The sequence below is a fragment of the Sarcophilus harrisii genome, chromosome X (assembly GCF_902635505.1).
Source record: "Sarcophilus harrisii chromosome X, mSarHar1.11, whole genome shotgun sequence".
Taxonomy (NCBI): Eukaryota; Metazoa; Chordata; class Mammalia; order Dasyuromorphia; family Dasyuridae; genus Sarcophilus; species Sarcophilus harrisii.
In genome coordinates this window covers 5,394,436-5,417,072 of record NC_045432.1, presented here as the reverse complement: position 1 = coordinate 5,417,072, position 22,637 = coordinate 5,394,436, and the positions used below count along the sequence as shown (strand labels likewise).

At 60.0% G+C, this 22,637-nt stretch overlaps 1 protein-coding gene across 1 annotated transcript in view; it reads right to left on the bottom strand.

Annotated features, from left to right (window-relative positions):
- Positions 1-927: 927 nt before the first annotated feature.
- PLXNA3 (plexin A3) overlaps positions 928-22,637 on the bottom strand; it is a 28,129-nt gene continuing 6,419 nt past the window's right edge. The window contains exons 4-33 of the mRNA XM_031945197.1: positions 22,345-22,527; positions 20,653-20,781; positions 20,463-20,563; positions 18,667-18,790; positions 18,422-18,578; positions 18,239-18,338; positions 16,337-16,451; positions 15,227-15,427; positions 14,230-14,326; positions 13,823-14,013; positions 13,595-13,740; positions 13,208-13,328; positions 12,652-12,788; positions 11,714-11,884; positions 11,290-11,383; positions 10,974-11,213; positions 10,708-10,851; positions 10,379-10,613; positions 10,105-10,247; positions 9,719-9,975; positions 9,447-9,513; positions 9,125-9,271; positions 8,824-8,983; positions 8,203-8,306; positions 7,814-7,910; positions 7,011-7,201; positions 6,220-6,389; positions 5,124-5,336; positions 4,393-4,543; positions 928-3,054 (exon numbers count right to left, since the gene is read on the bottom strand). Coding sequence (XP_031801057.1) covers positions 2,959-3,054; positions 4,393-4,543; positions 5,124-5,336; positions 6,220-6,389; positions 7,011-7,201; positions 7,814-7,910; positions 8,203-8,306; positions 8,824-8,983; positions 9,125-9,271; positions 9,447-9,513; positions 9,719-9,975; positions 10,105-10,247; positions 10,379-10,613; positions 10,708-10,851; positions 10,974-11,213; positions 11,290-11,383; positions 11,714-11,884; positions 12,652-12,788; positions 13,208-13,328; positions 13,595-13,740; positions 13,823-14,013; positions 14,230-14,326; positions 15,227-15,427; positions 16,337-16,451; positions 18,239-18,338; positions 18,422-18,578; positions 18,667-18,790; positions 20,463-20,563; positions 20,653-20,781; positions 22,345-22,527 — 4,482 coding nt within the window. The 3' untranslated portion in view covers positions 928-2,958. The remainder of the gene's footprint in view (positions 3,055-4,392; positions 4,544-5,123; positions 5,337-6,219; positions 6,390-7,010; positions 7,202-7,813; positions 7,911-8,202; positions 8,307-8,823; positions 8,984-9,124; positions 9,272-9,446; positions 9,514-9,718; positions 9,976-10,104; positions 10,248-10,378; positions 10,614-10,707; positions 10,852-10,973; positions 11,214-11,289; positions 11,384-11,713; positions 11,885-12,651; positions 12,789-13,207; positions 13,329-13,594; positions 13,741-13,822; positions 14,014-14,229; positions 14,327-15,226; positions 15,428-16,336; positions 16,452-18,238; positions 18,339-18,421; positions 18,579-18,666; positions 18,791-20,462; positions 20,564-20,652; positions 20,782-22,344; positions 22,528-22,637) is intronic.

Sequence of the window (22,637 nt, the reverse complement as noted above, 5' to 3'; positions counted from 1 at the left end):
GGCAGTTAGGTGGCACCAGTGAGGAGTGCAGGGGCTGGAGTCAGGAAGCCTCATCATCTGCCCGAGTTCTAATCTGCTCTCAGGCCCTTACCAGCTTTGTGACCCTAAGCAAATCACTTCATCCTGTTTACCTCAGTTTCCTCATTTGTAAAATGGTCAGCACGATGACCAAGTGCAATTCTAAAAGACCCATCTCCAGATACAGAAGTGACGGTTGCAGAGGACAGACTGAAACATATTTTTCTCTTCATTTTTGGGGGGAAATGGCTAATGTGGCAATTTGGTTTTTGAGTGACCCTCCATATTTGTTTTGGCTTTTGCTTTTCTTGCCTTCTCAATAGGTGGGAGAAGAGAATTCAAAACTAAAAAATAAAATTCCACAAATTCAATAACCTTGAAAAAATTAATTAAAAAAGACCTTCGATCTCCAGACTCTAGGAATCTTCCTTGGCTTTTCCTCATGATTCCCCTTTGGAGTTTCTTCAAGGCCCAACTAAAGTCCTACCTTTTACAGGAAACTTTTCCTCATCCTCTTTATTTCTAGATCTGTCCCTCTGTTGAGTATCCCCAGTTTATATTGTCTAGATCTTGTTTGTATATTGTCACATGTAGTCTCCTCCTTTGGCCCGAGCTCCTCGGGGGCTGGGACCGTCATGCCTTTTTGTGAATGCCTAGAACCTGGCACATAGTAGGCGCCTAATGTTTACTGATTATCTGCTGCACTGCACTCAGAGCCGCTCCTTTCTTTTCTGGGACAGTGCTAGTATCTTACTGGTAGGACAGGATCTGGGGCACTGCCCAAAGCAGTCTCATGTGGAAGTGCGGCTGTACCCAAAGCCCTCTCCCCGGACGGCAGGACAGAGGTAATGGTCTGGCCTCGGCAGGAACTTCCCCCGCAAAAAGAAGGGGGGCCCAGGAGCAATAAAACAGGTTTTCAACATGACGATACTTTATTACTCAAAAAACAACAACAAAAAATCAGGGTAGATGCCACCCTTGAAGGCTCTGTACCAGACCAGAGAAATTGAAAGGTAGGGACGGTGGGGACAGTGGTCTTTTAGCATCGTGGCACCTCCCAACCCAATGGACGAAGTACCAGATGAAGGCGGCCGACGGCTTTGCGCAGTTCTCGAAGCCGCGGCCCCCAAGAAAGCCAACCGGCTTCTGGCTTTGCCTCCGGCAGCTTTGCCCTCCACCCACCTTTATTAAGCACCTGTTGTGTGAGAAGCCTCCCCCGGCCCAGATTGCTTTTTTCCTTTTTCCGGATGCAATCCTGGTCGAGGGCAGGCCCCTCGCTTATTAATCGCGGCCTAGCTATTCTGTACCGGGTTTCTGTAGGCCCGTGTCCCCGGAGAACCCCCAGAACATCTTGCTGTCCTCTGGGGTCTAGACTAACCCCCCAAGCTGCACCCACGGGCTCCAGAAGGCATGGATGAAAGGGGCAAACCACCCCCGAAATCAGCAGGGCTAAAAGCTACTTCTTTTCCAGGCATTTTAATTAGCAAAAGAAAATAATTACAAAATGAAAAAATAAAAAGCTCATGCGGCCAGGAATGGCTGGGGAGGAGGAGGAGGAGGGAGACGAAGGACAGACGGATGGGCACAATCAGACACTTATTTACAGGGCAGGCCAGTTGCTTGGCTTTGTACAGAAAACATCTACACTTTGGGGCAGTGTACAGAATAAATTAAGGAATAAGGCACGGCCTCTATAAGCTGACAAGCCTCTCTCCCAGCCTGGGCCTCCGAGCCTCTCTCTCCCTCCGAGGACTTCCCCACAAGCCCCAGTCGGCTGCGGCGGCAGGCCCGCAAAGGCCGAGAGAGGCGCTGCTCGAGGGAAAGACGGCACTAGCCCCGGGCTCCCCTCCTCCCGGTCACTGGCACCGGCTAGACCCTTCGTTATTGCTTTGTCGGGAGCAGGGAGGAAGATGCGGAGGAGGGCTCGGGGGAACCGTGCTGGCCAAGCTGGGAGGGCCACTGTCGACCTCAATCCCTTGATTTTAAAGATGAGGAAACTGAGGCCCCGTGAGGGATAGGGCCAAGCCGGAGGTCTTCCCCTTCCCACCTGGGCTCCCGCCACTGCCCGCCCCCCCCCCCAGGCTTAAAGCCTTCCTACCATCTTCCAGATCAGTGAGAGGCAGTGAGAGCTGCTGGCCCCATGACCGCTACACGTGGACGGGCACCCCCACCTATAACGGACTCCTGAGGCACCAGGCCCGGGAACAAAGCAAGAGCCAGGAGGGCCTGCTGGGCCTAGGGAAAAGGAAGGAACGGGGCCGCGGCCGCCGGCTGGGCATCTGCCCGGGGCACGGCACGAGCCACCCTCAGGCAGGAAGAATATTTACAGGGGGGTGGGGGCGTTCAAATTAAATAAATAGGCCGAGTCAGGGCTTTGGGGAGGGGATGTTATAAATACAGGCTGAGGAGAGGTTCCGTTCAACAACACCTGGAGTTAGCACACACGAGGGGAGGGGGGGCAGAGATCAGAGCTTAGAGGGAGGTGGGAGAACCGGGGTCCATCTCTGGGGGTATTGCTGCTGTTGGCTGTGAGGGCCCGACTAAATGGTGTCGGCCCCCCACCCCCCAAAAAAGAAAGGCACTAAGTAAAGACCCTCCCTTCCATGAGGCCAGTTAGACACTGTGCCCCCCTCCCCTTTGGTTTCCGTGGGAGCGTGTCTATCCAGATGTGCCCGGCCCGGCTTCCCCTTCTGCCTCCATTGGGGGTATGGGGAGGCCCACCCACCTGTCTCTCCTAGAGGTAAGGAGACAGAAAGGTTCCCTCACTCGTGCCTGGAGGCAGGCGGCGAGGAAGGGGCCGGGCCACAGGGCCCCTGGAGGGAGGCAGAGAAGGGGGCTGGGCCGTGGGGGGGAGGGGGGAAGAGGGGAGACGGGTGGTGAGGGGAGGAAGCCGAGAGGGGTGGGCCGCCGGCCTCCTTGCCCTCCCCGGCCCCTCAGCCCTCAGCTGTTGCTGGACACCAGGCTGATGACCTGCTCCAACTTGAGCCGCAGCTTCTGCTTCCGGCAGCCGACATCTCGGTCCAGGGCGGTGAGGATCTGTGGGCCAAGCCGAGGCTGGGTGAGGGGAAGCCCGGAGGCAGCCGCCCTCCCGCTCCCGGGGCCTTCTGTGCTCGTGAATCCCTCAGCCTACTTCCCGGGTGCCTTTGCTCGATCCAAGCCTCCGCTTCTCAGAGGGCTGGCCTCCCCACTCCCCGGAACCGGCCCCGCGGTCCCTGCCTTCTCAGCCGCCGGCTTCACCGTCACTCTGCCTCCCAAGCCGCTCTAGACGTGCTCGGCTCCCCCGTGCTCTCTCCTCGGCAACCCCGACCCCTCCAGCGGCACGGGAAGCACTTTTTGTGCCCCTTACGTACTCGCGTCTGTGTGCTGGGGGAGCTGGCGTGGAGGCTCTTGGAGGCCAGGACCTGGCCCGCTAATATTATTATAAGTGCCATGTACTTTACTTTTTTGGTAAGCATTTATTAAGCACCCACTGGTGCCAGGCACTGTACTTTATGCATTACGTATAGCATTCTCTCACTGGATTATGCCAACAACCCTGTTATGAAGGCACTGTTATTTATTCCCATTTTATAGATGAGGCAAGTGAGGCAGGTGAATTGGTGTGTCCAGGGTCAGAGAGCCAGTAAATGGTGGAGAGCAGGTTTGAAGTCGGGTCTTTCTGACTGCAGGCCTGGTACTGTAGCCACTGTACCAGCCTCAGCCCCCACCTCTCGCATCTACCCGTCTGCCAGCAGGTGCTTCCTGAACTGAGCAGAGTCACCTCTGAGCCACAAACCTCTTGCCATGAGTCCCCAGTCCCTTTCCCCCATCCCATGTTCTCCCCTGCCTCCTGGCAATTTCCCACACAGCCTCTTCCTTGGGCCTCCCCCCTAGCCACGTCTATGTGGGTGCTTTTACTGAGGAGAGCGTCAGGATACAGGGGCCTGAAGGGGAGGGTCTGGTGGGAGGGTAAGGGAGGAAGGGCCTCCTTGATTCCCCCAGCAGGAGACCTTGGGGATGGCCGGTCCCCAACGCGTCCCCTTCACTGCGGCTATCTGCCAAGTCCTTCCAGTCTCTGCACCTCACTTGACCATCCTACCCAGAATGCCCTCTGCTCATCCTGTCCCTTCAGGCCCAGTTTAGAAAAACATGCACCGGCCCCCCCCCCCCGGCCTGTGCCCGTCACCGGCCCCTTTGGGTGTTCCCCGGGAAAAGGTCCAGATTTTATCGACCCCGGGCCCAAACTTCAAGCCGCCCCATAACCCAGCTTGGGGTCAGCGGGTCCCAAATAAGCAACTGATAATGAAGATGTGGACACAGGAGGCCAGGAACTGGGAAGGAGGAAAGGATGGGGGTGGGGATGGGAGGCGGGCAGGCCAGGGAAGAGCACCCCACCTCTTCCCGATACTTGTTGATGTAGAAGTAGAGCTCGCTGAGGGCACTGAGGGTGTTGAAGTCATTGGCGTGGAGGCGGGACTGTTCCACAAGGTAGGCATCCATATCTTGATCACTGATCGATGCCATCTTGGAGATATCCCGATAGTACCTGTCGGGGCAGAGATCGTGATGGGGCAGGAAGGGCAGCCAGGATCTCACCTCCCATCTCTCCCCTCTGGGAGCTGCAGACAGCGACACTCCCCCAACGGGCTCACCAGGCTGGCGTCACCTCCTGTACCCTTTTGGTGTCATCCTCTTTCTGTTCCGACCCTACCTGGCTTGTGAGCACCTACAGGAAGCCTAACGGGCTTCGCTCCTCCCTCTTTGCTGCCTCCACGCCATTCGTCTGGCGACCGGGGGACTTCGTAATGTTAGGGAGGCATCTGGTCTCAAGCGGACCAGAGCTCCCCCAAGCGTGGCCGGGAGTGCCCAGCAGGTGCTCGGTAAATGGGAATCAATCCCTCTCTATCCCATACTTCCTTCCCCAGACCAGTCAGGGGCGGGGGACTACCCCCTTTCCTGTCCTCCCTCCATAGTGGGCTAACGCAGCATTAAGACCTCCTTCGCTGGGCCCCCGCCGCCCATTCTGCTGCCGCCAGCGACGGCTCCGGGGAAGGAAGCTGGCGAGCCGCCCCGGCCCCGACACCCAACTCATAGCCTCCAAGAGATCTGCTGGCCACGGTGCCCACCTTTCTACCCAGGTCTTGTAGTTGGGGATATCCTTGGCGTAGAGGAGCTTGTTGGAGGGAGAATCCTTGCCCAGCCGGTGCTCGGAAGTGGAGCAGGAGTCCATAAACGTCTGGGCCACCACTGACAGGCAGGCGTCCGTGATGCTGTTCTTGTGAATGTCGAACACAAACTGGGGGTTCTTGAGGACGTTCACCCAGAAGCGGAGCGGGAGGCTGGCGGGGAGGCCCCGGGTGTTCCGGTGAGGGCAGCACCTGGCTGGCTGGCCCTCTCAACCCTCCCACCACACACCTCTGGTCCAGCATCCACGGTTTCCCCCCGCTGGCGTCCTCCTAACTCACCTCCGGCCGGATGCCCCGCCAAAGCTTTAAGTGCAGGTGCCAGGCTACAGGAGGTATTCCCACCCCCTCAGCTTTCCGGGGGGGGGGGATGGGGGGATTGAGTATTTAGGAAGATGGCAGGGGACTTGAAATAAAGACACTATTCCTGAGCTCCGCCCTCTTCAGGACCGGAATAACTATGCGGCTGATTTCCAAATGCCTTAAAGCCCTTCCTTGGGCTCTGGCCAAGTCAAGCCTCTCCAGCCGTCACACAACCGTTACTCCTTTCCGGCCTCCAGGCCTTTGTGTGCACTAGTCCCTGTCCTCCTCCGTCTCCTCTGAAAAATCTTCAGGGAGAAATCACGGAGCGCCACTTCAGAACTGCCCAACCCATGCACAAAGAGCTGACTTTGTTGTAGGCACCCCTACTTCTAAGCAAACCCAGTACAGGAATGCTGAGATTTCTTTAAACAGAAGAGGAAGCTGTGGCCTCTGGAAGGACTTCCTACTGGGCTCTGCCGTGTCGTCCCTCACTTTATACCAACTGCTTCAGACATTCAGAGAACTCACATAGGACGTCCCCCCTGGGCATGGTGAGGTCCCCCCAGAAGTGGCAAAACAGCGCGTCCTAGGAGCCAAGAGGCTCCGAAGAGTAGGACCGGCTGGCGGGCCAAAAGTGCACCTCTAAAGTTCTGGGTTGGGCTTGGCTCCTGTCTGTCCCCTGTCCCAACCACCCCCAGACAGGATGGAAAGTAGGGCCCACGGGACAGGCGGGTACCAATTGCTCTTCCAGGTGTGCCGCACGTCAGGGTCAGCAATCTGCTGGCGGTCCGCCTGCTCGTCCAGGAAGTCAAACATGTACTTGATGGCGAGAGGCAGGGCCGAGCCACGATGGGCAGTGCTGAACACCGTCTCAAAGAGGTCGTCCACAAACTTCTGCAGGGTGCCCTGGGGAGAACGGTACAAGCTACGTACCCTGGGGGAGAGCCGGAAGGGCCCGCATCTCCTTCCGCTTCTGCTCCACAGGAGGAAACGGGTCCAGCTAGGGGAGGGGGCTCGCCTGGGCCCAGAGGGCGGATCCCGGCCACTGCTCTTCCCCCGCCGCTACTTTTGTCCAGTATTACGGACGAGGGGAGCCCCGAACACCAAGCGATGGCCACAGAGGCCCTAGACGTGACGGGGCTGCGGGTGACGGGCCGGAAGCAGGTTGACATCTGGGGCAGGGGCCTAATTTAAATCTAAATCTAATCTAAAGATGAAACGACCAGTGAGAAGATCAAAGGTGCGCCGAGGACAAACTGCCAGAATTACTCCCAATGTGGTGCTCTAAACCTCTCGCAGAGACACGACCCTGCCGTTTCTGAGCCTTGGGAGGCCGGCTGGGGCCAAGAGCTCGGCCGGAGGACGGCCTCAGTCTGAGCCCAGGGACAGAAGGGACCAGTGTGCCCAATTACTGGGACACGCTCCAGCAGCTGAGGATCCCGAGCCACCAACGGCTATTGTGGGCAGGAGAAAGCGAAGGAACCTCTGAGCCTGTGCCCTCCCCATCTCCAGGCGGTGGGGACTGACCTTTGTTGCTAACAGCCGAGTCAGGTAGATCTCAGATACCATCTTGCTGCCTCGGTCACCCTCCCTATGGTCGACATGGTCGTGGTTTTTGACCAGATGCCACAGTTTTGTGCCCGTCTCCTGATCAGGTGTGATCATGGGTGCCCGAGAACGGAGGCTGTCTGGGCTACTGGAAGTCCGGAGCAGGCTTTCTGTAAAGGGAGGCGAGAGGAGCGCTGGCACGGGGGTACTGATACTTGGGAGTGGGCCGCATGGCCCTTCAAAAGGGCCCCAGCGGGAAGACACCTTTGTGCCAAGAGACGTCAACGTCCTCTCCAGATCCGAGGTGCCCCCAAGATTCTAAGTTGTTTTCAGCTATTAAAGCTTCAGGGACACGTGGGCCACTCTCTCTCAAGGAGAAAAAGGCAAAAGCGAGCCATTACCGTGTCTGAAAACCCACGTGGCCGTGGTCCCTGCGGCAGCCAGGCCTGCAGGGGAGGGAGGTGCAGAGGCAGGCGCAGTGTGGAGCTGACCTTCCCCAAGGACACCTGCCGCTCCCAGGGGGGCTGATCCTGCTCCAGGCTCCCATCTGGGACACAACTTTGCACGATCTCGCAGTCCCTCCTTCTTTCCTCTGTCCCCAGTCTTTCTCTTTTTTCCTCACCCCTCCCCCCGCCCTTTGTCTCTCCCTTCCTCTCCTTGTCTTTCTTTCTCCCTCCTCCTGCCCCTCCCTCCCTCCGTCTCCTCCCCCTCTGTCTCTCTTTCCTTGTACCCCTCTGCCCATTTCTCCCATCTTCTCCCCTCGTGCGGCAGCCCCCGCTCACCGTAGCGGCTGAGGGATCGCGTGAAGGTGAAGGAGTTAGCGATGTTGTAGGCAGATACTTGCTTGGGCACCAGCGCAACCGAGGAGCCGTCTGTGACCTGGGAAAGGAGTGAGAGGATCCCAGACCTAGAGCTGGAAGGACTTAGGGGCCACCTACTTTCATCCCATCTTTTTACACAAGAGCAAACTGAGGCCCAGGAGAGGGGAGTGGCTTGCCCGAGCTCACATGCGAGCAGTAAGGAGGAGAATTGGGAGCCCGGCCCACTTCTTCTGACCCTTGAACTTTTTCTCCTCTAACGGAGGACACGGCGTCGGGGTCAGAAAGGTTGGAGCGGGAGGGTCCCAGCAAAGGGAGGTGCCAGGGCTGACGGCAACGGAAGCTATCCCCACCTGGTAATGGGCCAAGGAGTTGAGTCTCTTCCAGTCACACTCAATCTTGGTGGTAACGTCCTCGTCCTGCAGAATGATCCGGGTCACGCGGCCCTGGCGCCATTCTAGGGGGGTGGAGGACACAGAGAGCTTGACCCAGGGACACACTTGAGCATCCCCCACCCAAGCCCGAGGAAGGAAGGCCAGCGTCCCAAATCTGCAGGGTCATCACGTGTCTGACGGAGGAGGAAACTGCGTGAGATCCCAGAGTGGCACAGCTAACGAGAATTATCATAATGATAAATGTGAATATAATTCCCACTATGTACCGGGCCTTGTGCTAAGCACTCTACAGATGTCACCTTAGAGGATTCTCCCCAAGGCCCCGGGAGGGAGGTGCTCTTATGGCTCCCATTTTACAGAGGAAGACACTGAGGTGGGCAAGCTAAATGACTGGCCCCGGATTGCAGAGCTGACGAGTGGCTGAGGCTAGCTGCAACTTCCCGAGTTTAGGCCCAGCGTCTCTCCGCTCTGGCTGGTGTTCAGTCTGGGGTTCTCTGTGTGTGCCTCACTGTGGGGGGTGTCATGGCGGGGGAGGAGGGGCAGCCGAGGAGAGCCAGCCCCAGCCTTGCCAGCAGCTACCTAAGTCCATGTCGTCCGCCTTGGGGCGCTGGGAGTAGGGAATGCCCTTGTACACGGTGTCCAGCAGCTTGTCCTTGGCTTGGGTGATGGTATCACAATTGAGGACTTTGACAGGGACCTCGACGTTGCCCTCGCTCTCAGGGCACACACAGTGCAGGGTCTGGGGAGGAGAAGGGGGCTCAGCCCGACGTGGCACCTTTGCTTGCTTTGCCCCTTCCTGTCCCACCCTCACCCACAGTTCCCCTGGCAGACCTGGGGTCTGGGGTCGCCCCCCCCTTCCACGTGGCCTGGGAGCCCTCACCAGCATTTTGTAGTCGATCTGTTGGCGGATGAGTTTGTCCTCACTCAGGGAGTAACGGGCCTCCCCCGTGATGGCGTCGATGGGCCCCTTCTCCATCTGCTGCTTGATGGCGCAGAAGAGCATGAAGAGCGGTTCCCCGGCGCACTCCTGCTCCAGAGGAAGCTTCAGTGAGCACCATGGGAGGGAAGCAAGGCCCCCACCAGAGCCCAAGGGGAGCGGGACCCCGGCCCAGCAGCACAGCCAAAGGCGGACCCAGGGCCGCCGGGAGCCTTCCGGACGGCCCAAGTCCAGCATGCCCTGGGGCCTTCAGAGGGAGGCTCACCTTCAGGAAGCGGTGCAGCAGGAAGGTGAACCAGTTTGTCAGCATCTTCTCTGCCACCGATTCAGTCCTAGGACAGGCCACCAGGCAGAAGGGAAGAAGGCGAGTTCAGCCCCGGGCACGGACGGAGTTCAAGTCCCCCCCTCCGGCAAAGACGAGACCGCCAACGTACGGCCCACAAGAGACAAGACGCCCGGAGACACCCAAAGGTGGAGAGGGGAGACACAGGAGGCACTGAGGAAGGAGTGCCAGGGAATGGCGCAAGGGGCACCTACCTGCGCAGCAGCAGCTTGGGGTGGTTCTTGCTCTCCAGGTTCTTCTCGATGAGGTCAGCGAGCAGCTGCTTGAGCAGGCCGGTGGCGTAGTCCATCCGGCCCTGCAGCGCCACCATGGTCAGGGAGGCCACGTTGCCCCGGTCACGCATGGAGAAGCTCCTCTGGGCCTCCAAGGTGTGGATGAAGGTCAGCACAAAAGCACGGCTGTGCAGCAGCTGTCCAAACAGGTGGAGTGCCTTCTCCATGTTGGGAGGGGTCTGAGGAAATCGCAGGGGAGCAGAATGAGAGTAGGAGGCGGGCAGGATCGGGGGGACCGATGGATGGCGGGGGGGGAGCAGGACGGGGCGCAGGGTGGGTCTCAGGGCTTTCCCACAGGGAGGACTCACATCCAGCTCCTTGAGCACAGGGTGCTCCTCAATCCCAGGGAACAGCACTCGCATGGCGTAGGTTTTGTAATCAAGAAAGGGTATCTTGACCCCATCCATGTTATTGGTCAGCTCGTTGATATCTGTCTGAAGCTCGGCAAAAGCTAGGGGTAAAGAAGACACACATGCAAAGGGGCCCAAAGGGCTGCAAGCTAGGAGAGGGGGCAGGCCCTCCCCCAGAGCCGCCCGGCTCTCCCGCCTCTCTCGTCCTCCGGGCCCGGCCCGGCTCCGGTACCTTCCTTGCACTCCAGGGCCACACGCGACTCCAGGTTGTCCATCTGTAACTGCAGCCGCTTGAGGGTACGGTCGGCGTCTCGGGTCTTGCGTTTGTAGGCGATGAGGACGGCCCCGATGGCGAGGAGCAGCAGGCCGCCACCCGCTCCCAGGCCGGCCATGGCCGGCAGGGTCAGCGCCCGGTCCGCGTAGATGTGCAGTGTCCCCGGCCAGAACTCCAGGCCCCCCACCAGGATCTGCCCAAGAAAAGCGAGGCACGTGGGAGCTAGACGGACGCCCTCCGGCTTCTTCCGCCCGCCCTGCCCGCCACCCTCTGCCCCGGGCCCACACCATGACGGGCTGCTTGCCGGTCTGAGTCGGCGAGTCACAGAGAAGCTGAGTGTCAGAGACGGTGAGCGCGCACGGCTGGCCCCCGATCAGTACGGTGTAGTTGAGTCGCGAGCTGCCCGACGCCACCGGAATGAGGTTCTTTCCCTAGGGACGGGCAGGGGAGACAGAGACAGGCAGAGTCACGGCCGGGTGGGTCCGGGCCGGCCCGGTGCCCCGGTTTCCTGGCTAGCACCCTCCCTGGCTCTTTCCACGCCTTCCCCCGACACCTTGAGGATGATGTGGGAGCCCGGTTTGATGTCCAGGACGCCGGTGGGGCCGAGGGGCTCAAAGCTGGGGTTGGGGTAGTAGGTGAAGGCCGAGCGGTCCAGGGTCCGAGTAGCCTGCACGTGATCCAGCAGGAAGCCAAACTCATCCGGATGCTCCCCTTCGGACGGCGGGTGAGAATGGCCATAGAAGATGCCAGGGGCCTTGCACAGCATGACGGTGTCGTTGAGCACTCGGCAGGTCTGAGGGAGGGGGGGAAGGAGAAGGTGAGTGGAGGGGGGAGAGGGGCTCCAGGGGGAGGAAGGTGACTCCACTCACATTGATTGTCTCAATGCCACGATACTTGGCTCGAACTCGCGGCTCCTGGACTGTCAACAGGTGGGTTCCGGTCACAGTGATGGGGGTACTGCCACTGAAATGGGTAGGAGGGAAAAGAAAAGGGCTAAGCTCCCCCACCCAAGCCACCTGGGCCAAGGCAGACCAAGACCTTCCCGTGGCACAGCGTGAGCTTAGCTGGGAGGCTTTAAGTCTGCTTTAAGCAGACCCAGGGCTCAGAGCGGGCAGAATGGCTCAGTCTCCCCACCTGGGCCATGGGCAGGGCCCAGAGGGCACAGGAAGGCTTGGTTTCCACGGGTGGTGCCCAGAGGGCATGGGAAGCCTTGGGCTCCCCGCCCCCGGCTCCCACAGGCAGAAGCAGGGCCCCGAGCCGACTCTCTGGAGTGACCCACTGGGCTGTGCTCACTTAAAGATGCTCCAGGCTGGCTCCAGAAGGGTGATGGTGGGATCCGGAGTGTAGGTGTAGAGCACGGCGGGGCTGGAGATGTTGGCGCGGTCAATGCGGACGGTGATGGCGGCCTGACCGGGGCCCAGGCCCGAGCTGGGGGAGATGCACAGGATCTCCTTGGCACTTCTCCTAGGGAGAGATGGAGTGGGTCAGGGTGGGGGGGACCAGGGCCCCAGCCATCCTCCCAAACAATGCCTCCGCCGGCCTCCTTACTTCCGGAGCTGCCCACATCTATGTGGCCGGCCTCAGCTATTCTCCTGATGCGCTGTCCCACGCCACTACTCTAACCCAACACGTTCCAAACTGACCTCGTTCCCCTACCCCCAAACCCTCCCGGCCCATCCCGCACCGTTCCCTCACCCTCCTGGGCCTTCCCATCCCCACGCCATCTGGAGCTTCCTTTCCTGAGTCCCGGGCCTAGGACCTGCTTCAACCCTCAAACCCGGGTCCCCCTTCTTCCTGTCTACCCTCAACTTGGCAGACTCTAGTGACGCTCCTAAGCTTCCTTGGCTTCTTCTACACCACTCTTGCTGATGCGGCCCACTTTCCGGGCTCACTCTTCCTGAGCCAGGTGGGCCCTAAGGCTGGGCCCCCATGGCTAGGCCCCCGTAGCGACAGCTGTGGCCAAGTCCCCGTGTCTAGGCCCATCTAGGCCCCCATGGCTTAGTCCCCGTGGCTAGGCCCAGGCTGGCCCTCAGGCCCGCCACACGTTCTTTCCTCATCCCCGTCTCCTTTGAATCGCCAGTTTCTCCCAGGCTGAGCTCCCTATAGAGGAGGGCTCCCTGACTCCACCCTCCTGCCCCCAAACCCTCCAGTGCATTTACTGCTCTGGGTGCATGCTGTTTTGCCCAGTACAGAGAGCGAATCCTCGCGTAGAACAGAATAAGAACACCCACCTCACGAACTGGCATTCTTTGTTCCTCACGGCCACGGCCACGCTGCTGCCCGCATCCAAGTGGCTGCCAGAGATGGTGAGGTGGGTGCCCCCGGAAGCTGGTCCTTGGCTGGGGCTTACTTGCTCAAAAGTTGGAGTCTGCAGTGGAAGGAAAGGTCCTGAGAGGGAGAAAAGGCTCCTCCTCTTCCAGCCAAGCCCACCCCAAGACCCAAGGCAGACATCACTCAGAACCCATGGGGGAAGAGAGGAAAGAAGGATGAGGAGGAGAGAGGGAGGGAGAAAGGGCTCACTCGGTGCCTACTGTGTGCCAACTGCTCTGGAAAGTTAAATCCTATTATGTTCCTCAGTTGGGGAATGGGGAAACTGAGGCAGCCAAAGATGAAACGACTCGCCCGGGATCAGAAAGTTAGGAAGTGTTTGAGGGTAGATTGGACTCCAGGCTCAAGAGGTCTCATGGGGGAGAAGGCAGAGACCAGGAATAAAGCTCTGTTCTGGGGAAAAGAAGGCGGGGAGGGAGCGTGGCCCACACGGGTCCGAATCGCTGCTCAGGGACTCACCACGAAGGTGTACAGCTGTTCCGACTGAGTCCGGTAGTCAGCAGAGCAGTCGCCGACACACAGTTCCACGGGCCCTGGCAGCGGGCTGGGCACCAGAGACTCCTCCATCTCGCACACTATCCTGGCAAGCAAGAAAGTGCGGCGAGTGAACGGGGGCGAGCGCCGAAGTCACGAGAGGACAGATCAGCACTGGCCGGGCGCTGCCGCCTCCTTGCCCACCTCTGCTGCTGGGGGGAGGGGATGGAGGGGGGGTCAGGGAATTCACACACGTGTCCACGTGCGTGTGTCCCACAGTGAGAAGCAGACAGAGAGCCGGGCCGCGGAGCTCTCGGGGCGGGGGCTGAGGGCGGCGCCAGGGGAACGCTCCGGCACCTGTGGCTCACTCACCGCTCGGCGCTGATATAGGCGGCAGGGATGGAGTTGCAGCGAACGCCCGCTACTCTCACGCCAACCTCGTGGTACGTCAGGCCCAGATTCTCGCCCAACACCGTCACCTGTGTGCCCCCTTCCTTGGGGCCCTTCACAGGGTAGATCTGTGGGAGATGGGAGCAAAGCAGAGGGTGTGCAAGGAGCTCCCCCTCACACAGCCCCCATCCCGAGAGGACGTGGGCTGACCTTGGTGATGCGCGGATGGCTGCAGCGTGGGTTCCTCTTGCTCGGGTGCATCCAGTTGCCCTTGGGCATAGGGCAATGGGCCCGCAGTTGGCACTTCTTCTCCGAAATGCACCAGCCACACTCAAAGCGGGGATCGGCCTTCAGACACAAGCCGCAACTCTCCCTCTGAGCCCAGCACTTGTACAACAGGGCTGAGGAGAAACGGCCACAGGCCGTGTCAATGACTGAGAGCCGCCCGGGATGGGCTTGGGGGCCAAAGGGAGGACCCGGGGCTGGCGGAGGCCAAGGAAGGAGGGGACTGCGACCTGAAGAGCCGAAGGTTACCAACGGGGGGGCTCTAGATAATCTCGGGGCTTCTGGGAGGCTGGGTGCCAGAGGGGGCGAGGACGATGGAGACCCGCCCTCACCTTTGAAGTTGTCGGGCTTGTCGATGTAGAAGTCGCCGTCCCAGACCACGGAGAAATCTAATGCCACGGCACCCTGTGCATCTCCCTCGTAGGAATACTGAGAGGAGTTACCGTGGAGACGGGTCAGTGTTACCGTAGGGACAGGGAGAGGGGGGAGGGAGCCACAGGACTAGAGGGTATGTGGCACAGGCTGAGGGGAGGCTAAGCTCCCAGAGTCCTCTCCACCTGGAGAGGAGACCCCGGGACTTCCATGGCAACAGGAGCCAGGGCTGCGGCCTGTTTGTGAGCAGCCTCATTCCACATCCCATCTCTTGGCTGGCTTACACACACACACACACACACACACACACACACTCACACACAAAACACACACACACACACACACACACACACATACAGACACACAAACAGACACACACACACAGATACAAACATATACACACAGACACACTCACTCACATACAGACACACACAAACAAAACACACAGACACACACACAGACACATACAAACAAAACACACAGACACACAAAACATACAGACACACACTCACACTCACACAGACACAGACACACACACAAAACACACAGACACACACAAAACACACACACACACACACACACTCACACACAAAAAACAGACACAGACACACAGACACATACACACACAGACACTCTCTCTCTCTGTCTCCAATGAACACCTACCGCACTCACAGATACATACCCAATGCACACCCACAACGTTCACACAAACACACACAGACACACACACTCACACATTCTCATGTGCGTATGACACACTTCCCCACACACGCCTCTCAGCGCTTCAAGGCTGAAACAAGAAGCACAACACCATGATGACTTCCCTGGGTCCAGGCTGCTCCTGGCCCGTTGGGGGTGGGGGGGGGGGAATTCCTGCCAAGGCCCCCTCCCAAGGGGGTCTGGGGGAAGGCAGCAGCAGCAGCAGCCACTGGTTCCCCTGCCCGCCTCCCGGCTCACCGAGGTGTTCTGGCACTGCACGCTGCTGCTGTTGAAGCGGATGGCGGGCACCCTCTGCTGCCTGCCCTGGATGCGGAACACGCACTCGTAATTCTTCTGCCCCGACTGGGGCTGGGGCAGGTTCTTGGCCCGGAGGGTCAGCGGCTGGACCACGCCCACTGGAATCAGGATCTCGCCACTGGGCAGGATCTCGGGGCAGCCCTGTGTGGGAAGAGGACCCGGGGCACTCAGCTCAGTTCCCCTGTGCCCGGCCACCGGAAGGAGCGGGCTCAGCCTCTGCCCCGGGAGACCGGCCGGCCACACTGGTCACCGGCCCCCAGCTGGCGAGCCGAGGCCAGGGGCCAAAGCAATGGAGGAAGCCGGGGTCCCCGGGGTCTCATCGCACAGGCTCGGCCGGTTTCCTCGAGGCCTTATACTGATCCCGCCCCAGAAATAGACAAAAGACAGAACGCAACGCTAGCCCCTGCTCCCTCTGGAGACCGGCCAGTCAATTCTTCCTCCCAGCTGCTTCCTCTGCTGTGCGTGTTCACACGCACACACATAGAAGCCCAAATATGCATGCACACACAGGCCCACATACAATGTACACACACATGTGCACATGCCCCCACACATGCCCACGCGTGTGCATGCAATGCATTCCTGCACATGGGCCTGTGTGTGCGCACACATGCCGACATACACATGCACACGTGGGCCCACCCAAGCGCGCACACACAGAGTACCCGGGCAGGGGCCCTGTTTTCTAACCCCAAACCAGGAACAGGGAGGTTGTCATGGTTTGTCACACGAGTTGCCTCTGGCAGCGCCGTGGGGCCCCAATGCAACCCACTCTCAAGGCCTGGAAAAAGGGCCAAATGGCCCCCCCCCCAATTTGAACTCCCACACGTTAGGATGAGGTTAGAACAGCTGCACTCGGTGGCAGAGGGGCCTCCCCGTGGGCACCCGGAAGCTCTGGATGCAGACATCACAACCAAGCCGCTTGCCGCCGAAGGAGCTGTTGGGGCCCGATGAGCAGGGGGAGGGGGGCGGGGGGGGGGGAACCCGACGTGGTGGCTGGTCACCTCCACGGGGCGGGAAGAGGGGAAGAGGCAAAGGCACGGCCCTCACCTCGGTAGTGTTGACCCGGCCCTCCTGAAAGGAGCACTCCCTGGCGTTGTCTGTGCACATGTGGCGGTACTTACACCAGTGACAAGGGTAGGGGCTGCTGACACACGACAAACACCTGGGCGGATAGAGAAGCAGATTCAGCAGCGAGAAGGCGAACGAGCCGTTGCCCGGAGGATCCGGAGCATGTCCGGCTTGGGCCCCTCGGATGGACGGCGGCGCAAAGTGAGGGCCGAGTCATTCAGCTGGGCCGCTGAGAGACGGCGTGGGCGGCCCAGACTCCCGGATGCTAGGTTGGAGCTCTCGACCAACTCAAGGAGAAGGGGGTGGGGGGCTGATGGCTAGAGGTGGGTCTGCGGGGAGGAGGCTTTCCTGGTGCCCTGATGCTCTCCTAAAGCTCCAAAGTGGGAAAGAGTTCTCCAGATCCAGGGCCGATCCCCAAGAGCCCCTGGAAGTACATTCACAAGGGGGCGGAGCCTGACAAGGCTTGGGGGGCCAGGGAGCCGGTCTTGCCCTCCTGGGTATATTGTATATTCTTGAGCTGGGGGGGAGACCTCAGTGACCCTCCAATCCCAACCACGGCTAAACGGGGACTGCAACATCCCCGACCAATACTCACTTAGTCTTTGCTTAAATCACTAGGATGTTCATCCAGTGCCTCCGCCAGGAGGTCAGAGGCCAGTGTGAGCACTGGCTCCTAGGTGGCATTTCTAGAGTATTTGAAAGTCGCCAAAGCACTTTATAGCCAGCATTTCATCTGATCCTCCAAAAGGTCCAGGAACTACAGGCTATTCTTATTCCCATTATACAGGAGAGGAAACTGAGGCTGAATGAGGCTTTGCACAGCTAGAAAACGTTGGATGCCGGATTCCTGCCCGTAGGCTCAACCCAAAGGCCTCAAGGAACCGGCGCCCACTCTTCCTACACAGGGTGGTCTACAGTAGCCGGGGACTACCCAAGACGAGCCTTTCATCTTCTAGATGGGGAACACGGGGCCAGCTAGTCGCCCTTCCCCGCCAGCCCTGCCTCTGGAACCAAGCAGACTCCCGCTTCCTCCACTGCTGGAAAGAGCTGAGGCGGCTTGGGCCCTCGGTGAGTGGGGCTTGGCCGGGCACGGGTTCTCCCCTCCTCCTGTCCCTTCTCCCTGTCACTGGCCACTCAAACTCCCCTTCGGGAGCCTGTGGACACAGAGTCCCAAAGTTGGGCAGCGGGAAAGGCCCAGGAAAGACCAACTGGACAGATGACAGCCTCCGCTTCCTCACTTGGAAAATGAGGTAGCTTCTGAGGACCCGTCCGGCTGATATTCCCCAGCTCCCTGACCCTCTCTGACTGCAGCGGGGACAGAAACGGGGTCTCATGAGCTGCTTAGATAGGAAAGGACAAACCTGGATTCAAAGCCTCCTCCTGCTATTTCCAGCTTCTTCCCCTCCCTGAGTCTCAGTTCCTTCTTTGGCAAAATGAGGGGGGTTAGACTGGGGCCCTTCCAGCTCTGAGGCTGTGTGTGTGTGTGTGTGTGTGTGTGTGTGTGTGTGGGCATGTGTATGTGAGAGAGAGACATTGGGCTGGCTGGCCCTTTGTCTCTCTGCCCTACTTCCTCATCCGTAACCCGCGGCCGGCCTAGAACGAGGGGATCACACACCCTTTTGGGAGGAACCAGACTGAAACACCATCGGGCAGTAGTTAGCAAAAGAAATGAAGCCGCCGTCCAACACGGCTCACGGCAATCATGGTCGTCCGGCTGGCCGCGTTCTGACGCCGCCGCCCCGAGCCGCCGCGGGCCGGCCGAGTCGGGGGCGCGGGCTCGCTGGCCCGGATCTCCCGCGCGTGGGCCCTCCCTCTGGGAGCTGGGATGTTCCCTTCCAGGGGGCAGACGGGGGCAGAACCAGCCTCGGAGGCAAGACTCACGACTGGAAGGTGCTGCAGTTGTAGAAGACAAAATCAGCTTGAGCAAACTTCAAGCCAGTCTCCTTGGAGTGCAAGTAGAGCTGGACGGTGGAGGTGGCGCCTGTGGGCAGAGTGGGGGTAGCCGGTGAGCCGGGCACTCCGGTCTTAAGGGTGTGGCTGCGGTGGCCGCTCACGCCCACTTACCGTGCCCTCCAGTGATGGCGGGGATGTCCCGCAAGGAAGGGGACAGGCACTGCAGCTGCCCCGGGCCCAACAGGGAGGCCTCGTTCTCTGCCAGGGCCTCAAAGGAACAGCTCACTCCCCCTGTCAGGTCAGGCACGTTCTGGACCACCAACGTCACCTGGGGGCCAGGAGGACATGGGGGCCAAAGTTCAGAGGGGCCCCGGGGCCCGGCTCCCCGGCCCCTGTCCCGCCGGCCCACGCCTCACCTGCACCTCGGGTACGGTGACAGATATGTTGCTGGGCCGCACCGACACGCGGACGCATTCGCTGAGCACCTCGGTGAACCGGTGTGGTTCCCAAGCCCGGGGGCACTCCCCCTCCCGGCAGCATCTGGACACACACACGTGTGGAAGAAGGGGGGGAAACAGCCTCAGACCCCCGAGAGGACCCTCGGCCACGGGCCGGACTTCACGCCGGCTGTTCCGGGGCCAGCCGGGCCTTGGCAGCCAGGGAAGGGAGGAGGCGGGGCCAGAGTGCCAGGCAACCGCTGGGCCCCCAGAGGCCCGAGGAGCAGACGGACGTCATCAGGGGCTGGAGTTTCCGCTCCTTAGCGGAGCGGAGGCCTGGGGACACGAGGCAAGCCAGGTCTGTCCTAGGTAGGGCCCGGGGGATGAGGCAGGAAGGCAAGCCATGGGGGACGGGGAGGGGGAGGCAGCCACTGCCAAGTGCTTCCCGCTTTGCAGCAGTGCCTCGCGCTTCTGCCAGGAAGCGGCTTTTTGTGGGAACGGAGACACAAAGGCCAGGTGCCCCAGAGGCCCCAGATCGAGAGGGCTGACGTCCTCCCCTCTCTCCGGCACGCATGACCCAGAGCGCCCCGGGCGCATGCCCGTCGGTCCAGCTCTGGCGCAGAGCATGTCTGAATGGCGCGGGGGCCGGGTGAGAAACCGCCTCTCTTGCGAGCTGCCCTGGGAAGAGGCCTCTGGAAAAGGGAGAACCCGCTGGGCTTTCCGTCCTTCCCGTCTCTCCCTCCCCGCCGAAACTGCTGCAAAGATCGCCCCCCATCATGGGGCCGGATAGAAAGTGAGGGCCCAGGACCATAGAAAGGCAAGCGGACAGGCTTTCGGGGCACGGCTTCCAGGGCTTGAGCCGACCACTAGGGGCTAAGCACCAAGGGCACAGCCAGCCTCAGGTACCACAGGACCCCAGGCAAGCTGCCGAAACGGACGGCTACCTGCCTCGGTCCCCTCCATGATCCAATTGGGACCAGAGCGGCACCTACCTCTTGGGGTTGCTGGGAGGATCAAACGAGCCGCTATCTGTAATTTGCTTAGCAGAATTTATGGCATATAGTAGGCTCTTAATGAACACTTGTTCTCTCCCCCAGTGTTGCCCCCAACAAAGTGGCCTCTCATGTCACACTCACTTAGGCCCACGGCTCCCAAACGGCCTACCCAAATGAGCCTGGGAATGGGGGGAGGAGGGGGCAGGGGTCCCTGCTGGCCCTCCTGCTCAGGGAGGAAGATGAAGATGGCCATCTTCGGGGCTCCCTCCCACCAGGTCCTGCTCATACGGGGGAGAAGGAGAAGAATAAAATTTTGGTTTGTATTCCAAGAGAAAATGTGCCCCCGGTTGACCATAGAAAGAACCAGAAAATCCTTGAGGACACGGGGGGTGTCTCAGGAAATCTCTGGCCATGAAACTTGAACCCAAGGAAACAAGGCAAGAATGCCCCCCAAGGTGGCCTGTGAGGGCCCCAGCCTTGGACATGCAGGGCCCCCCCCCCCCCTGCTCTCTTGGCTGTGTCTGCCCTACTTCTGAGAAGTAACCCAGGCAGCCTCCTTGGAAGAGGACTCACTTGATCTCAGAGGAAGGCAGACAGCAAAAGGAACCCTGCCTGCCAGTGCTGGGTGCTCCAGGGCCAGGGGAGAGAGGCCCCCTGCCCTGCCTGGCTGCCTCTGTTCCGGCCGGCCTTCTGGCCACAGACCCCCCCGACCTGCCTGGGGAGCCCAGGAGGGAGACTCAAGGGGGAGGCCAAAAGCTGGCCCAGCCTTTGCCAGCTTACTTGTTGTGAAGCACACACCAGCCGCAGTGGGGATCCCCCGAGCCTAGACACGCCCCGCAGTGAAGATACTGCTCGCAGGTCTCCACGGGGACCCGGCTCACCTGGGCAGCGGAAGGGAAAGGGTTCAGTGGGCCAGCAGCAGCTGGCCCTCCCCAGCCCTGCTGGCCTCCCGCCCCCTCCCCGCGGGCACCTGCTTGTCACTCAGGAGGTAGATGTACTGATGGTCCGGGCTGAACAGAAGGTCTCGGAGGATGGGTCTGCCCTCCGCCACGGGCACCGTCTCGTACAGATGGGCGTCGTGGATGCCGTCCACACGGACCTGGGCCAAGGAAGCAAAGGGAGGGGCTCCAGAGGGAGGCCGTGTGGGCCTCTGCCCTCTCCCTGATCACCCTTGCTAACACTCACCTCCACTCTCAAGCAGGGAGGGGGGGAGTGGGAACGGAACATCCCTGCGTACCAGGATGCTATCAGCTAAGGCAGGGCAGGCGGGTGAGGGATGCCAGGCCCGGACTGTTGCTTGGGCACGGAACACAGGCACACTGACTTAAGCCATGTCCCAAACACGCTGGCTTCTCTTTGCCTCTCTATGGAGGCGGTGCCAATGGGAACAGCTGAATCTCCCCCTATCACTTCCCTAGCCCCCCACCCCCGATAAAGAGGGTGCACTGACCCCAGGGAAGAAAATTCTTCCCTAAGCCATCCCAGAATCCTCAGGAGGAGGAGAAAGAAGGAACATGCTATAAGGTACTGAGTATTTAAAAGAGCTAGGGCTTCGAGGAGTCCTGGGGGGCCCAGCTTGTGCTCAAACTGAGCACAGCAGGGCCAGGGCCCTGCTTCCCATGAGCCTCTAGCTGAATCTTTCAGTCTGGGGAGTTCTGTCCCTCCTCTCTTGCCCCAAAATGGCTCCCTGACTCTGAGTGGGGAGGGCCAAAAAGACTACAGACCCAAGGGTCACAAGAGAAGCCCCAAATCAGGAGATTTTCACATGTAACGGGGAACTGAGGCTAAGGAAGGAAGGAAAGAAGGAAGGAAGGAAGAGCTGAGTCAAGCTGAATCCCAGAAGGACCCGGGAGAAGGCCAGGTCCATCTGCAAGTCGGGGCTAGAGCAGCACCCACGGCTGCCACCTCTAAGCCATGCCACGGGAGGGCCATCTTTCCTCACCCCCACCTCACAGGAGGCAGGAACAGGCTGAGAGAGGGAAAGAGGACACACAGGCTGCCCAAGACAAGAGCAGCTTAACTCCTCCCTGCCATGGTCTGACCAAACCCCGAATGGGAATGTGCCGTGAAGTTTCCCGGGCCCAAACTTCCCAGAGGCCTTGAGAGAAAGGAAGCCAAGGAGCCCAGCAGCCCAAGTCACTCTGGAGGGGAGGAGGGCGCCAAAGTAAAGCAGCTGAAGATCTTGCTCAGCCCCCTCCCAGTCTCCACTAGCTCTGGGCCTGAATGTAGTCTCCCCTCATTCTCCCAGTAACCTGTCACCTCTATCTGGTTGTCCTATGATTCACAGCCACTGCTTCTCCCCCACTCCAGATCCTTCCCTGGCTCCCCAATGCCTACAAGGTAAAAATCCAACTCGGGAGGGGCACTGAAGGCCGCTCACTGCCGGGTTCCTCCACTCGGGCCCAGATGGTCTCCTCATTGTCCTGAATACTGCTGGGCTTCTATTCCCATCACCTGATCTCCCTGCAGCGCCCTCACTCAGACACCTACCAGGCTCACCTGTTCCCAGGACCCCCTGCCAGCCTCAGTCACCACACTGCACCAAGCTTGCCGAAACGCTGCCTTGGGGTGGTTCTGTCCAGCCTTGCCCTGCACCAGCATGGCACCTTTTCAAGCTGGCACTTGAAGCCTAAGCGGGGGAAACCACCGCCCCCGGCCTTACCTTCTTAAGATTGCCGTTGCGGGTGCCAATGAAGACCACTGAATGCTGGCGGTACGTGTAGGCAGCCACACTGGCCATCCCGTCCGACCGGTCCTCGAGCAGGGGCAGCCCCTCGATCACCTGCAGCCCGCCCAAGGGCTGGTTCAGGACCAGGCCACAGAAGTTTCCGTTTATCTGCATGGGCTGGGGGTGGAAAGAAGAGAAGTCTGTCCTCTTAGTTCCCTGGAGGGGAAGAAGCTAAGACCTCCCGTTTCCGGCTGCGTTGTCCCAAACCTGGTCAAAGGCTCACGGAT